At 43.3% G+C, this 14852-nt stretch overlaps 1 protein-coding gene across 2 annotated transcripts in view; it reads right to left on the bottom strand.

The window, feature by feature from the left end:
- UNC5D (unc-5 netrin receptor D) overlaps window positions 1–14852 on the bottom strand; it is a 601240-nt gene that overhangs the window by 25501 nt on the left and 560887 nt on the right. For both annotated transcript variants that reach the window (XM_075858460.1, XM_075858459.1), the window contains exon 15: window positions 7118–7296. In XM_075858460.1, coding sequence (XP_075714575.1) covers window positions 7118–7296 — 179 coding nt within the window. The remainder of the gene's footprint in view (window positions 1–7117; window positions 7297–14852) is intronic.

Consider the following 14852-nt stretch of genomic DNA (forward strand, 5'->3'; position numbering starts at 1 on the left):
TGTTAACGACATCTTCCGTGATCTTCTGTATGTCTGCGTGGTGATGTATCTGGGTGACATATTGATCTACTCACCTGAATTGGAAGCATGTACACCAAGTCTTGTTGCGGTTAATGGGGAATAGCCTGTATGCGAAACTCGAGAAATGCATGTTTGAAAAAAATTCCTTACCCTTCCTGGTTATATTACTTCTGATCGTGGTCTTCAAATGGATCTGGAGGAGGTGAAGTCTATCCTGGAGTGGCCACAATTTCTCGGATTCGCAAGTTTTTATCGACAATTAATCCCAAATTTCTCTCTTTCAGCTCTTACCAAGAAGGGAGTAAAATCTAAAGACTGGTCCCCTGAGGCAGTGTAGGCATTCTCCAACATCAAGAACGCCTTTACTTCTGCCTCTAGTCTTCATCATCCTGATGTGCTTCAACATTTTTCCTTGGAGGTTGATGCCTCTTCTATCGGTGCTGGAGCACTCTTGTTACAGAGGAATTCCAAAGAAAAAGCAGAATCATATGGATTCTTCTCCAAACTCTTCTCTCCTGCTGAGTGCAACTAATCCTTTGGGGATTGAGAATTACTCACCGTCAAGTTGGCCTTGGAAGAGTGGAAACACTTGCTGGGGGGGGGGCTAATCATCCTATCATCATCTTTACGGATCACAAAAATCTCACGTATTTGCAGCCTGCACAGCGACTAAATCCTTGTCAAGCCAGATGGTCGCTGTTCTTCGCCAGATTTCAGTTTCTTCTTCACTTCCACCCTGCGGACAAAAACCTTGAGGCTGATGCCCTGTCCCGGTCATTCGAGACAGACGACTCTGAAGAAAGTCCTCAACACATAAATGAGCCTTCCAGGATTATTGCAGTAAACCCTATACAGATCAAGGATATTCCTTCTGGAAAAATCTTTGTCCTGCTGACTGGAAAATAATTCTCCACTGGGGACATACTTCCAAACTGGCTGGGCACTCCGGTGTCCGTAAGAGTCGGGACTTTATTACTCGTCACTACTGGTGGCTGTCACGATCTGTGGGGATGTGGACCCACTGGGCCGTACCGCCGAAGTGGGATAGCAGCTGACCAACAGTGTACCAGGTAAAGTCTATAGTCTGAGTAAGGGTACCAGGCGTGATGTAGCACAGCAGACGTGATCGGTGGCACAACACGACTCCAACTTTCTAAGGCATAGAAACAACAGTAGCATGGGATACAGGTAGCAGAAACGGGAACACTGGGAACTGGAAAACACTAAGGGACCATTTGAAAGACTAACACGGGTAAACACAACAACGCTCAGGCAATGATTGAAGGGGCAGGGCCCTTCTAATAGTCCAGGGTGATTAGACAATTCTAAACATGTGTACATGCTGGCCCTTTAAGGCCAGGACTGATCTCGGACGCGCACGCTAGTGGTCACTGGAGGCCAGGAGTCTGCGATCTGTGGCTGCGGACATTACAGTATCCCCCCTCTTACGCCCCCTCTTCTTGGGACCAGAGTGAGAGAGGAACTTCTTAATGAGGGTAGGAGCATTGAGGTTCTCCTCTGGCTCCCAGGACCTCTCCTCTGGAACAAATCCCTTCCAATCCACTAGATAAAAAGTTATTCCTCTAACTTTTTTGGGGTCCAAGATCTCCTTAACCTCGAATGAATCTGATGAATCTCTGGGGACAACTGCAGGACTAGGCGTCTTGGTGTAGCAGTTCAGGACCACAGGTTTCAGGAGGGAGATGTGAAAGGAGTTGGGGATCTTGAGCAGCCGAAGCTTGTAGGAGAGAGGGTTGATCTGCTGTAGGATCTTGAAGGGTCCGAGGAACCTGGGAGCAAACTTGTATAATGGCACCCTCAGCCGAATATTCCTAGAGAATAGCCAGACCTTGGTACCCGAAAGAAACTGAGGAGGTTCTCTTCTCCTTGTGTCTGCCTTCCTTTCATGCGGCCGACCGCCAGCAGAATGGAGGATCAGGTTTGCTGCCAGATCTGCAGGAAGTCCCTGAATACAGAGTCAGCTTTGGGCACCTGGAACGTAGCTGACACCGGGAGAGGAATTAGTGGGTGTTGGCCGTAAACAATGAAGAACAGTGTGGCAGCAGTGGACTCGCTTGTGTGGATGTTATAGGAGAACTCGGCCCAAGGAAGAAGCTGCACCCAGTCATCATGTTGCCTGGAGATGAAATGTCGTAGATAGTTCTCCATGATTTGATTGATCCTCTCGACTTGACCATTGGACTGGGGATGGTAGGCTGAGGAAAATTTCAATTTCACATCAAGGAGTTTACAGAGGGCTCTCCAGAACTTTGAGGTAAACTGAACCCTACGATAAGACACGATATGCAGAGGTAAGCCATGCAGGTGGAAGATGTGTTGGATGAAGAGGTTGGCCAGACGAGAAGCAGAAGGTAGAACGGTCAGCAGAACAAAAAGAGCAATTTTTGAAAATCGGTCCACCACCACCCTGACCGTACTGCATCCAGAAGTGGGAGGCAGATCCGTGACAAAGTCCATTGCTATGTGCTGCCAGGGAGCATTGGGCACCGGCAGCGGCTGAAGAAGGCCTGCAGGCTTGGAGTGAGCAACCTTGTTAGCCGCGCACACCGTGCAGGACGAGACAAAGTCCATGGTGTCTTTGGGTAGCGTGGGCCACCAAAAATGATGGGCAATCAAGTCTTGGGTTTTACGGGCACCCGCGTGACCTGCCAGTTTGGAGCTGTGTCCCCAGTGAAGAATTCTTCTTCTGTCTGCCAGGTGTATAAGAGTCCTCCCCAGAGGAATGTCTCTAACTTGCAGGGGGTTGACACCGACAAAGCAGGACGGATCAATGATGTTTTGCAGAGACTCAATGGTGTCCTCAGTCTTGACCTGGACAAGGCATCGGCCCTTACATTTTTGTCGGCAGGACGGTAGTGGAGCTCATACTGGAACCGGGCAAAGAACAGAGACCACCTGGCTTGACGGGTATTCAGCCATTGAGCCGACTGGGGATAGGTGAGGTTCTTTTAGTCTGTAAATATCAGAATAGGGTAAGCTGCGCCCTTCAGTAGATGTCTCCACTCCTCCAGAGCCAACTTGATGGCCAGCAACTCCCGACCCCAATCGAGTAGTTGCGCTCTGCGGGAGAGAAAAGTTTAGAATAATAGCCACATACCACTGCCTTGCCTTTGGGACCTCTCTGGAACAGAAGTGCACCTGCACCAACCAAGGACGCGTCCACCTCCAACGAAAACTGTTGAGACACATCAGGATGATGGAGGGTAGATGCTGACGTGAAGGCACTCTTCAGGCTATTAAATACAGATTCTGCCTCTGGAGTCCACACCTTGGCATTCATGCCATTTTTGGTGAGTGTAGAGATGGGCGCTGTCAGCGAAGAGAAGGTTGAGATGACCTGCCGGTAGAAGTTGGCGAACCCCAAGAAGTGCTGTATGGACCTTAAACATAGAAGGCGTGGCCATTTCAAGACAAACTTTACATTCTCTGGATTCATCTTGAGGCCTTGATCCGAGATTATGTAGCCCAGGAAGGGTAGAGAATTTCTCTCAAACATGCACTTCTCTAGCTTGGCATGTAAGCGATTCTCCCTTAATCGCAGCAGAACTTGACAGACGTGTCTCCGATGAGTTGTTGGGTCAGGAGAAAAGATCGAGATGTCATTCAGGTAGACCACGACACAGACACAGAGGAGATCTCGGAATACATGATTGATGAACTATTGGAAGATCGCGGGAGCGTTACACAGGCTGAAGGGCATTACCAGGTATTCATAGTGCCCGTCTCAAGTGTTGAATGCCGTCTTCAATTCATCACCCTAGCGGATCCGGATTAAGTTGTAAGCCACCGTAGATCTAGCGTGGAAAAAAATCTTGGCTCCTCGTATGCAGTCAGAGATTAGTGGCAACAGGTATCTGTTTTTGACTGTTATCTGATTGAGACCCCTGTAGTCAATGCAAGGTCAAAAGGTCCGTCTCTATTTTTGACAAATCAGAACTCGGCCCCGGCCGGTGAGGAGGACTTTTGTATAAAACCCCTCTCCAAATTCTCCTGGATATAAGCGGACATAGACTGGGTCTCTGGCAAGGAGAGAGGGTATACCATCCACGAGGAGGAGATGCATCAGGAACCAGTTCAATGGGACACTCATACGCCAGATGTGGGGGAGGGTCTCAGCCTCCTTCTTGCTGAAGACATCTGCAAATTGTGAGTAGTGAGGGGGTAATCCTGCCAACGACCAAGGCAGAGGAGGTTGGGCCGGATGGATCTGTCCCAGATAGTTCTCCATACAATAGCGTGCACCGCATCTGAGTGGTTTTGGAGAGAGGGAGGGAGCTCCCTCTCTCTCCCACCGACACCCGGCGATACGATCGCCGAGTGTCTGTGTCTCCAATGGCAGCTGGGGGCCTAATAAAGGCCCCCAGGTCTGCCTGGAGCGAATGCCTGCTAGATCATGCCGGAGTCATGACCTAGCAGATGCCTGTCCGTTTTAAACGGACAGGCAGTAATACACTGCAATACAAAAGTATTGCAGTGTATTACAATAGCGATCGGAGAATCGCATATTAAAGTCCCCTAATGGGACTAGTAAAAAAGTAAAAAAAAAGTTTAATAAAGTTAATTTTAAAAAAAATGTGAAAAAAAATGAAAAACCCACCTTTTCTCCTTACAAAGTGCTTTACTATTAAAAAACCAAAATAAAGTAAAAAAGTTACACATATTTGGTATCGCCGCATCCGTAACGACCCCGACTATAAATGTATTACATTATTTAACCCGCACGGTGAACGTATTAAAAAACTATGGAAAAATTGCTGTTTTCTGTGAATCCTGACTTAAAAAAAAAAGCCCTCTTACAACTGCATCGGCGAAAAAATAAAAACGTTACGGCTCTTCAAATATGGAGACACAAAAACAAATAATTTTGAAAAAAAAGCGTTTTTACTGTGTAAAAGTAGTAAAACATACAAAAACTATACAAATTTGGTATCTTTGCAACCGGCTGAATAAAGTTATTGTGTTATTTATATCACACGTTAAATGGCGTTGATTTAAGACGCGAAAAAGAGTGGCGAAATTTCAGTTTTTTTTCTATTCCCCCCCCCAAAAAAAAGTTAATAAAAGTTAATCAATAAATAATATGTCCCCCAAAATGGTGCTATTAAAAAGTACAACTTGTCCCGCAAAAAACAAGACCTTATACAGCTATGTCGACGCAAAAATAAAAAGGTTATAGCTCTTGGAATGCGACGATGGAAAAACGTAAAAAATGGCTTGGTCATTAAGGTTTAAAATAGGCTGGTCATTAAGGGGATAAAACTACATCACAAACGTGATGTAAACATGGCTTTGTACACACATATCCCTTCAAAATAAAGTCTACAAAGCTGACAGGGCCTGAGCGGACATGGGGCTTTGCTAGTGCCACTGCATTATAGTGATCGGTGGGGGTTACATACAGCAATAATCCTAATCCCTGTCTTTAAATTCCCTTTAAATTTTCAAACACGTCCGATACTCATTTCTATCACATGTCAAGTAACTGTGATGCCCGAAACATGTTTAAAGGCTTTTTTTTTAACTTTGATATTGTTGACCTATGCTTAGGATAGGTCATCAAAATCAGATTAGTAGGGGTCCAACTTCCGGTGCCCCACTGATCATATGATTGAAGAGGTCGCAGTGCACCGCTGAAAGCTGCGGCTTCTTCATTGCTTACCAGGCACAGTTTCGTACATTTGGTTGTGGCTGTGCCTCGTAGTGCAGCTCTTTGCAGCTCAGTACCATTGAAGTGAATGGGGCTGAGTTGCGGTACCAGGCACAGCCACTACCGAATGCATATTTTGTGAATGTTGCACTTATTTCAGCTAACGAACTCTGCAGAAACCTAAGGGGTTATCACAATGCACCATATGAATCCAGCTACATAATAGATTTGCAACATAACAGACTCTATTCCAGCACTGTACCACAACCAGTAGCTCGAGATCAACCTGTGTTTATCAGGCCCCCTGGATGTGGATCCCCAGCTGGTGGTAGCTTCAAATGATACAATATGATTTGAAGCTACCACTGGCCGAGGATATGCTATAATGTGATAATGTTACGGACACTTGGAACTAGAGTCAAAATCATATCAATGGCCGTTAATATTAGGGTAAAAGCCATGTGACTCGATCATATCTTCAATACACTTTTTTTATTCAGTATCCAGTGTAGCTCATTATTACCTGTGGTATTTGAAAGTGGTTCGCAAGCTAGAAATGGTTGGAGACCTCTGACTTCGAGACTCTTTAACCAAACAAATTTTGAAAATACCACATGATAATTCTTACATTTGTTACAACTTAAACTGGGGTAAGATTTACTGATCTAGGCTATATTTTATACAACATCTTTTCTTGTGTACTTGCATATGTTTTCATGACTACGAGTTTTTTTACATTCTATCGCTGTGGCTTTTCAATAAGTGATACTGCCTAATTAAGTTTTAGAGCAGTGATCTTGTCCAAAGATAGTCAGTATGTGCTCTTACAGGTAAGTGACACATTATAAAAGTTTAATAATTTGTCAACAATTAAACTAACACCATAATTCCATTAAATTGGTTCCTGATGGTCTGTAGGTTTTGCTGATCCACTATAGGTATAAAGTAGTCCCATGCCAGAAAAGCAGGAATTTACCTGGTAGATCAAAACATGACTGCCTTGACAGCTTAACTGCTGTGGGTCCACAGGACATAGAAAACTCATCTCATGGTTATTACTACATCAGTAGCTGATGTTGACGCACAACTGTTGATCTGCCAGTATGTGATTGCCAGTGTCAGCATGTACACATCAATTAGCCATGGTTCTACTAAGCAGAGCTGTTTTTAGGTTAAACGGTTCCCCCGATTAGGATTGGGATTGCAGGCTCCTGGTGTCTAGGCCATTAGGGTCAGCGGTGCTCCCATCATCAGTGAAGGATGATGCGACCTGTGCCACACCACAGGTCGCACAACCCTAGGGTCAGCCCTGCTTCAAGGGAGTTGTGAGATAATGTGGATGTACCAATGGGGAAAAGACAGCATGGCATCTAGGTTAAATATTTAGCCAAAGTTAAGAAGAGATAGATGCAATACAAAATCAGTTACCTGTTTATAGAAAGTTTTTGTGCTAACAGCTGCCAGTCCTTGCCTTTGGAGTTAGGCATGTCGAATGTTGCACATATCCGCTGCCTGATGGAGTGTGGGATTTTGAAGGCCTTCGGACCAGTGTGTGCCAGGAAATTGCTGTCCTCTGGTGCAAAGAAAGCTATGGTTTCACGCTCGTTCTGCATGGAAATGTACAAGAGACGCTAATTAGAGCAGCCAATTAGGAATTAATGATACCATAATGCTTATGTTAAACAAGCCAGCGTAAAAGACATTCAACACCTGTGAAAATATGTCAACACCTGTGAAAATAAATGAAATAATTATGTATGCAATTGTTTTAATTGTATTAAGAACATTAAGATGCTAAATAATATAAATATGACTAATATGTTTAGTAAACAGGATATATTTATTCAAATATAGTAAAGGGTAATGTCACTTATTTATGACACTACAGGAGTGGAAAGTCTCAGGTATACAATAAATCCAATGAGGAAGATTAGGGATAAGTCCAAACGGAGCAGCCCTGACATGGTCGTGACGCGGCCAACAACCGCGCAGGCACCATGTTCAGCCTGACTCTCAAATAGCCTGTTAACGCTTTACTGCGGGTAAAACAACCCTTTACCTGCAAAATTATGCGGCCATTAATTAATACACCCTTTATGGCTGCACAATTTTGCACGTAAAGGGCCGTTTTACTGGAAATAACACGCGGCAATTAATAGTCTATATGACCGCCGCCTTGAACATGGTGCCGGTACGGTTGTTGGCCGCGTTGCGACCTGGTCAGGATCAATCCGTTTGGACTTACCCTTAGGCCTTATTTACACGAGCGTATTTAACGTCCGTGATACGTGCGTGAAAATCACGCGCGTCGCACGGACCTATGTTAGTCAATCTCCGTATGTCCGCTGCGTAAAACTCACTACATGTCCTATACTTAGTCATTTTTCGCGCATCACACACCCAATGAAGTCATTGGGGTTGTGAAAATCGCGCACGGCACACGGAAGCACAGTAGATAAAGAAATGAAGGAAAAAATAAAAGCACTTCCTTAATTTCTTTTTCTAAACAGCAAAACTGCATGTCATAGGGATGGCATATGCGTGAAAATCATGCAAAACGCACACGCTCGTGTGAATCCGGCCTTATCAAAATTGGTGCAAAAGGAAAATTGTAACAGCAAACAAATGTAAGATCTAAATTTTACGCCATGTCTGCTCCTTACCTATAGGCTTATATCCTTTGCCTTTGTTTATCCCACTGTTATTGTATCCTGTATGACCTTTCTTCGATTTTATTGAATGAATCGCCATTCTTTGAAAACCGAATAAGCATTGAATTTGGATTACTATTACTGTAAAGGAAAGAGGGGTAAGAAAGAAGATGCCAACTCCAATGTGGCCAATCCTCTTTTCCTGTCGAGAATGAATGGCGGACAGGGTCTGCTGGGACTCAGACATCCGAATGGCAGCTAATTTAATTTTTATGGCTAACTATCAACAATAATTGCAGAGGAATTACATTTTTCTGGCCTGATTTATTTGCAGGAATGCTTCATGTGGGAATCTGCAGGTTCAAGGAAAGTAGGAGTCGCATTTCATCAATGTTTAGAGATCCACAAGAGAGTCTAGGTATTGTACACTAGTTCAATAACCATTATTATACACATCTTGGGTTCTGTAACAACCCCTCAACCCTATTAAAAGACGAACACAGTGAAGGAAATCCAACAGAAATCAATGGGTTCAGTTGGTTTCCGTCATGCAATGGATCCGGCAGCTCCGTTTTTTTGTTCTTATGCTCCTATGATGGAACATAGCAAAGGAAGGCATTGTTGCAGATGTGAACACTGCCTTATTCATTTAATTTTAAGTTTGGCAATTTTCTAATATACAGCGTGTATTAACTCATGATTTTCAAGATCTCTAAATGCTATTATTGTACATTGTTTACTTCCGGAGGATGAAATTCTGTCCTGGTCATGTGATGCCACACACATGCACAGATTTTTACAAGAGAGAGCTCTAATAACTCTACTATAACTGTAATGAGCCCTATACCTATTAAGAAAAGTTACACCAGTTTGGAGAAAAATAAAATAAAAATATTTTCATCCCAGTGGCCGTTTCGGTCTTATCCTAGACCTTCATCAGGTATTAAATCGTACTGGGCATTTGCGTGTTGGCGCTGTATAATGGTGGCTAACTGCTATGGAGGTGCTGCACCTATGTGATCACATGATCAAGATAGATTTTGATCCCTTAAAATAAACAAAGGAGGTTACAACAAACAGAAATCTTGAAAATCATGAGTGCAGAAATTAATAAATACTGAGGTAGGATATAATGGGGGATACGCTCAACTAAAGTAGTGTGAATGGATGAAAGGTCTGGTACGGTCTTGAAAAGCCTGGCCAATAAAAAGTCGTTTACTTCACTTGAGTCCGATGCCTATTATATCCTGCCTTGGTATTATTCCATTTATTCACTAATCATTCCTTTCAAACCCTGGTAGTTTGGAAGATGCAGTTTGGAGCAACAGGGCAATCAATCTCATATGATAGAGTTGTGCCTATTATAGCACAACCTAAAAAAAGTTTATTCTAGTCTAAATCTCCTATCCTAGATGAGTCCCGCTTTTATCCTTTTTTGTATTTGTAGAAACTTGAAAACCATGAGAAATTGATACACAACGTATATTAGGAAATTGCATACATTTCCAATATAAAATGAATAAGCGTTATTTGTGGAAGCCAAAATACCTCTTTAAAACACCAAGCCATGTTTTACCAGGTCAGGGTTTTTATGTTCTCATATTGTTCACGTGTACTTCCGCCTACCACATGCTAAAAATACTGATACGTATCTGGCTTACTATAAGACTGTCCATAATGTAAGAATATTACATTGTCAGGCCTACCAGGGATAAGAACCAATGTGAGTGATATATTCTGTTGAATTTGTTAACTCTATATAAATAACAGAATATATATACAGTACTGATCCCTTCCATGTGTACTTGTTGTTTAAAATTGCTTGTTGTGGTAAGAGTGGTGATCCATTACTGGCTATATGTTAAGTTTTAGGCCTCATGCACACGACCGTGTTCGGTCCCTGATAGACAAACCGCATGTTGGCCGCATTTCCCGGACCGAACACAGTTCAGTGAGCCGGGCTCCTAGCATAATAGTTATGTATGACGCTGTGAGTGACTGCCTCCCCGCGGGACTACTATCCCATACTGAAAACATGTTTCAGTACGGGGAGGCATGGACACCTAGCGTCATACAGATGTAGCCGTCTTTACCTTGACTAATTAAATAAACAATGGCTAGATCTCTTATCTTGACTTTTTCAATGACTTTTCAATGGCTTTTGTTGTGTGCTATCACGCTGCATCAAGTTATCAGAGTCAAGTTAAAGATGGCTACATCTGTACATAACTATGACGCTAAGAGCCCGGCTCCCTGAACTGTGTTCGGTCCGGGAAATGCGGTCCGTATATCATGGACTGTACACGGTCATGTTCATGAGGCCTAAGGGATACAATGTATAGTAGCTGTATGGACACAGGACTGAAGCAGAGAAGGTGCATAACATGTCATATCAGTTTAAATAGAATCTGCAGGAAAACGGTTGGTTTTGCAATCTGCAGATCTAAGATAAAACATTTGAATACCCTAGGGGACTGTAAAGCAAGCAAGCTGTTCTGTTTGGCAGAAGAATGCAGCCGTCTCTATCCTGCTTCCCCATCACCTCCTGAGACAAGGAACCAGGCATTCAGCATTAACAAATCTGTTTGAAATGAAGGACAGAATTCTTACCTCCAGGATCTCACTTAGAAAAATAAATCTTGCTATGATTCAGATGCAGGTTAAGCCTGCCAGTGTTTTTGCAAGAACAGGACATAAGTGTGCAATTGTGGAGTGTGCCTTTTGTCAGTAACACACAGCACTCTCTTTTGCAGTACAAGCTTTTTTAAAAGAAATTTAAATATAACATAAATAGGAAAACTTGTTGTCATTGACTTTGACAAACGTAAGGGGCTGTTCACATCTCCATCGCAGATCCGGCACAGATCACCGGAAACAATAGGGCAGCATGCCGCACTATTGTTTATGTTAAAACCACTGACACCCAGACGGAAAGCGGACGCAACTTATTACAAGTTAACGGGTTCCGTCGGGTGCCAGTGGTATCCGGGGTGCAACGGAACCGTCACTTTTGGTTTTCCCTTGTCCTGCTCCTTTGACGGAGAAGTACAATGGAAACCCACAACTACTTCCATACGTAGCACCAAAATAGAAGGTGACTATAATGGACATATATTAAAAGGACTATGGATAATATTAAGCTTTATACGTATCTCAGATTTAACTATAATGACAGTTCTAGTTTATTTTTGCATTCATAAACTTGAAAACAGAAGTTAATAGCAGTAAGGCTCTGTTCACATCTGCGATGTCCCTCCTGTTTTTAACAGATCCATAAAATGTAACAAAGACAGATGCAAAAATGGATGCCAAACTGAAACAAATAGAAGATAAACGGTCAGTTTCTTTGAAGGATCTGTTGGCCGGATCCGTCAAAAAATGTGAAATTTCACCTTCCATTTGTTTCAGTTTGGCATTTGCTGTACTCAATTTTTAGCGGATCCATTTTTTCTGTATGTGTTTATTTGTACATTTTCTTACATTTTTAGATGTAAGAATTGGTAAGCAAGAGCAGTAGGAAAAAACAGATCCGTTATACGGAATAAATAAGGCCTCACTCGCATCTGTGTTGGAGACTCCGTCAGGGGCCTCCACCGCAGATCCAGCCAAGAATACCAAAAATAATAGCGCAGCATTGTGCTCTATGGTTTCTGATAAAATCCACGGATACCCTGACGAAAACCAACGGAACCCATTAAAATCAATGTATTCCATTGCCCGCCAGTGGTGTTTGTGGTGCAACAAAAGTGTTGCTTCCGGTTTTTACCTTATTCTGCTCCTCTAACGGAGCAGAACAACAGAATTGCAAACGCTGGTATGAACTCAGCCTGGCAGATACAAATGGAAGACAGTCTGTCTGTATCCATCATTCATTGACTTCAATAATAACAGGAAACAGAAAGCTCCCTTACGTCCTTTTGGCCGGAAAACAAAGCCCAGAAGACTATGCTGTTGTTTCCTGCAAATAGGCGAAAACCTGATGGAACGGAGCCAAACTGAGTACAACTGAGGCTAAAAAAAACTCCATTGAAATCAATGGGTGCTTTGACGGAAACAGTTTTTCCAGTTTTTCTGTTCCTATGACAAAACAAAATAATGGAAAACACAATGCAGATGTGAATAGAGCCTAAACATAATAATTGATTATTGACCTAATCACTTATAGAAAATGAAGCCTTCACCACCATGTATGAAATTATCTTAACCAATTGTTTGTCATAGAATGTTCCATAGACATTCATTGACAAAAGCAATAATTCATATTTGTTATAAGAAGAGTGAGTGTGCCTCATATTTGAATAAAACATACAGTATGGGGGCGTGGCTTGGCAGCCGAGAGACATGGCAGCTTGAACTCGGAGCTCCGGCAACACCAAAGCTACTTTCAAAGCTAGGCTCTTATTCAAGTGATTTCGGCACTTGAAAAAGTGGTTATAACCGCTCATGATGACAAGGGGCAAGAGAAGCCTTAAGCAACAAGGCAAACTGGACTTCTATTTTGAGAAAGACCGGGAGGGAGATGACGGGGCTGCTGGCCTCACATTACTTCCTTCTTCTTCAAGCCCGGGAAAACCAGCTTCACCTCACTCCGCAAGCTCTTCACAGAAGATGAAACGATCCATACTTACCTCAACGGAATCTAGGAGGGCAACACAGACGATAATTTCAGGATCCCGATACAGTCCGTTGGCAGAGGACTGCTTGGAGGAGGTTAGTGACGGAGGCGCCACGAGGTCGACGCCATCTTCCCCTTCACTCAGCCCGGAGAAGCAGCGCTTCAAGTTACAGGAGCAGATAAGTCGAGGTGCCGAGGTAAGAGAGAGAGACTCTCAACCCCGGGGTTCGCCCTCGGGGATTCAGCCACTCAGGGACATCCCCACAAATGATAGTCCAGCATCGGGCACCCTGATGAAAGAAATGCTGACAGCGTTTAGCACCTCTATGCATGCAGAATTCACTGCCTTACTAGCCCCCATTAATGCTACACTACAGGGACTGGGGCAAAGAACTCATCATATGGAGCACAAAATGGGAGAGTTTGCGACATCTCATAATAATCTAGTGGATTCGCATTCAGACATGGCAGCAGAAATTGAAAGTTTGCAAGCCAAAGTAATTGATCTGGAAGATCGTTCCAGGCGGAACAATGTGAAAGTGAGAGGAATTTCGGAGGAGATTCAAAATGTGGATCTCACCAAACATGTGCAAGCACTCATGATGGCAATATTACCATCAAGCTCAGCTACTGACATCATAATAGATAGGGCACACAGATTGCCAAAACCGAAGCACTTACCGGAAACTTTGCCTAGGGATGTCCTTATCAGGATCCACTACTATCACGTCAAGGACGCGTTGATGGCCGCGGTAAGGTCGATGGGGGATATACCGGCACCATATCAACATATCAAATTATATGCAGATCTCTCTTTAGCCACTCTACGCATGCGCAAAAGCTTGGCACCGATAACGGCAACTCTACGAGATCACAATATCGCATATAGATGGGGTTTCCCGGTTAAAATTTTGATACGTCATAACGGAACATTCCATGTTATCTCAAGTCTAGAAGAGGGACGAAAGTTCTTACAATCTAGAAATCTTCCCTACCCGGAGAGGATGGAGGATCAAGAGCGGTTACACAGTCACATTGGGCAAGATTGGCAAAAGGTGCCACCACGAAAGAGACTTCCTCGCTAAAGAGTCTTTAATTCAACGTGACACGGTTGCCGTGTGGGGTTCTGACATGTCTCTGGGATTCGAGCCCTGAGAAATAGTCCCAATTTCCATCAGCAGCTTATGCAGCTGTATATGTGTTCAAAATGTTTGTATGATTGGTGCGACCCTGATAGGGTCTTGAGGCACCCAAATCTGTTGATTTGTTATCAATGTTGTTTAAATAATGCATTGTTGAAGTTGGAAGATAATACCATAGACATACATGGGCCTAAAGGGAGAACTACAAGGTTGCTGTACAGGGGTAAACAAGTAGTTCCTCTCAGATCTGATAAACAGTTAGGACCCATAGGGTCACAGGCATGCCATGGTAGGCCTCAAGGTCATACTCCCGACTCTACTTTATACTGCAATGGTTAAATTTGTATCTATGAATGTGAAAGGCTTGAACAGCCCTCACAAAAGAGCGTTTATGTGGAAAGAAGCTCTGTCATTGAAAGGGGATATACTCTGTGCGCAAGAGACCCATATAATAGAACAGGATGCTCACAGAATAAAACATCCTCAATTCCCCAACATCATCCTTTCACACTACAATAAAAAACAGAGAGGGGTATTACTGGCAATAAGAAATACAGTGGCTTTTAACCCATTAGCGTCCTTTTCAGATCCAGGAGGGAGATACATTATTCAGATAGGAGAGTTCAATAATGTGCTATTTACAATTGTGGTGGCATATGTCCCAAATACACACCAAATTCGATTCATTAACAAATTATTTACAAAAATTAATAAGGTTAGAAGAGGAGAACTGGTAGTTTGTGGAGACTTTAACA

Source organism: Rhinoderma darwinii, chromosome 3, assembly GCF_050947455.1.
Source record: "Rhinoderma darwinii isolate aRhiDar2 chromosome 3, aRhiDar2.hap1, whole genome shotgun sequence".
NCBI classification, from domain to species: domain Eukaryota; kingdom Metazoa; phylum Chordata; class Amphibia; order Anura; family Rhinodermatidae; genus Rhinoderma; species Rhinoderma darwinii.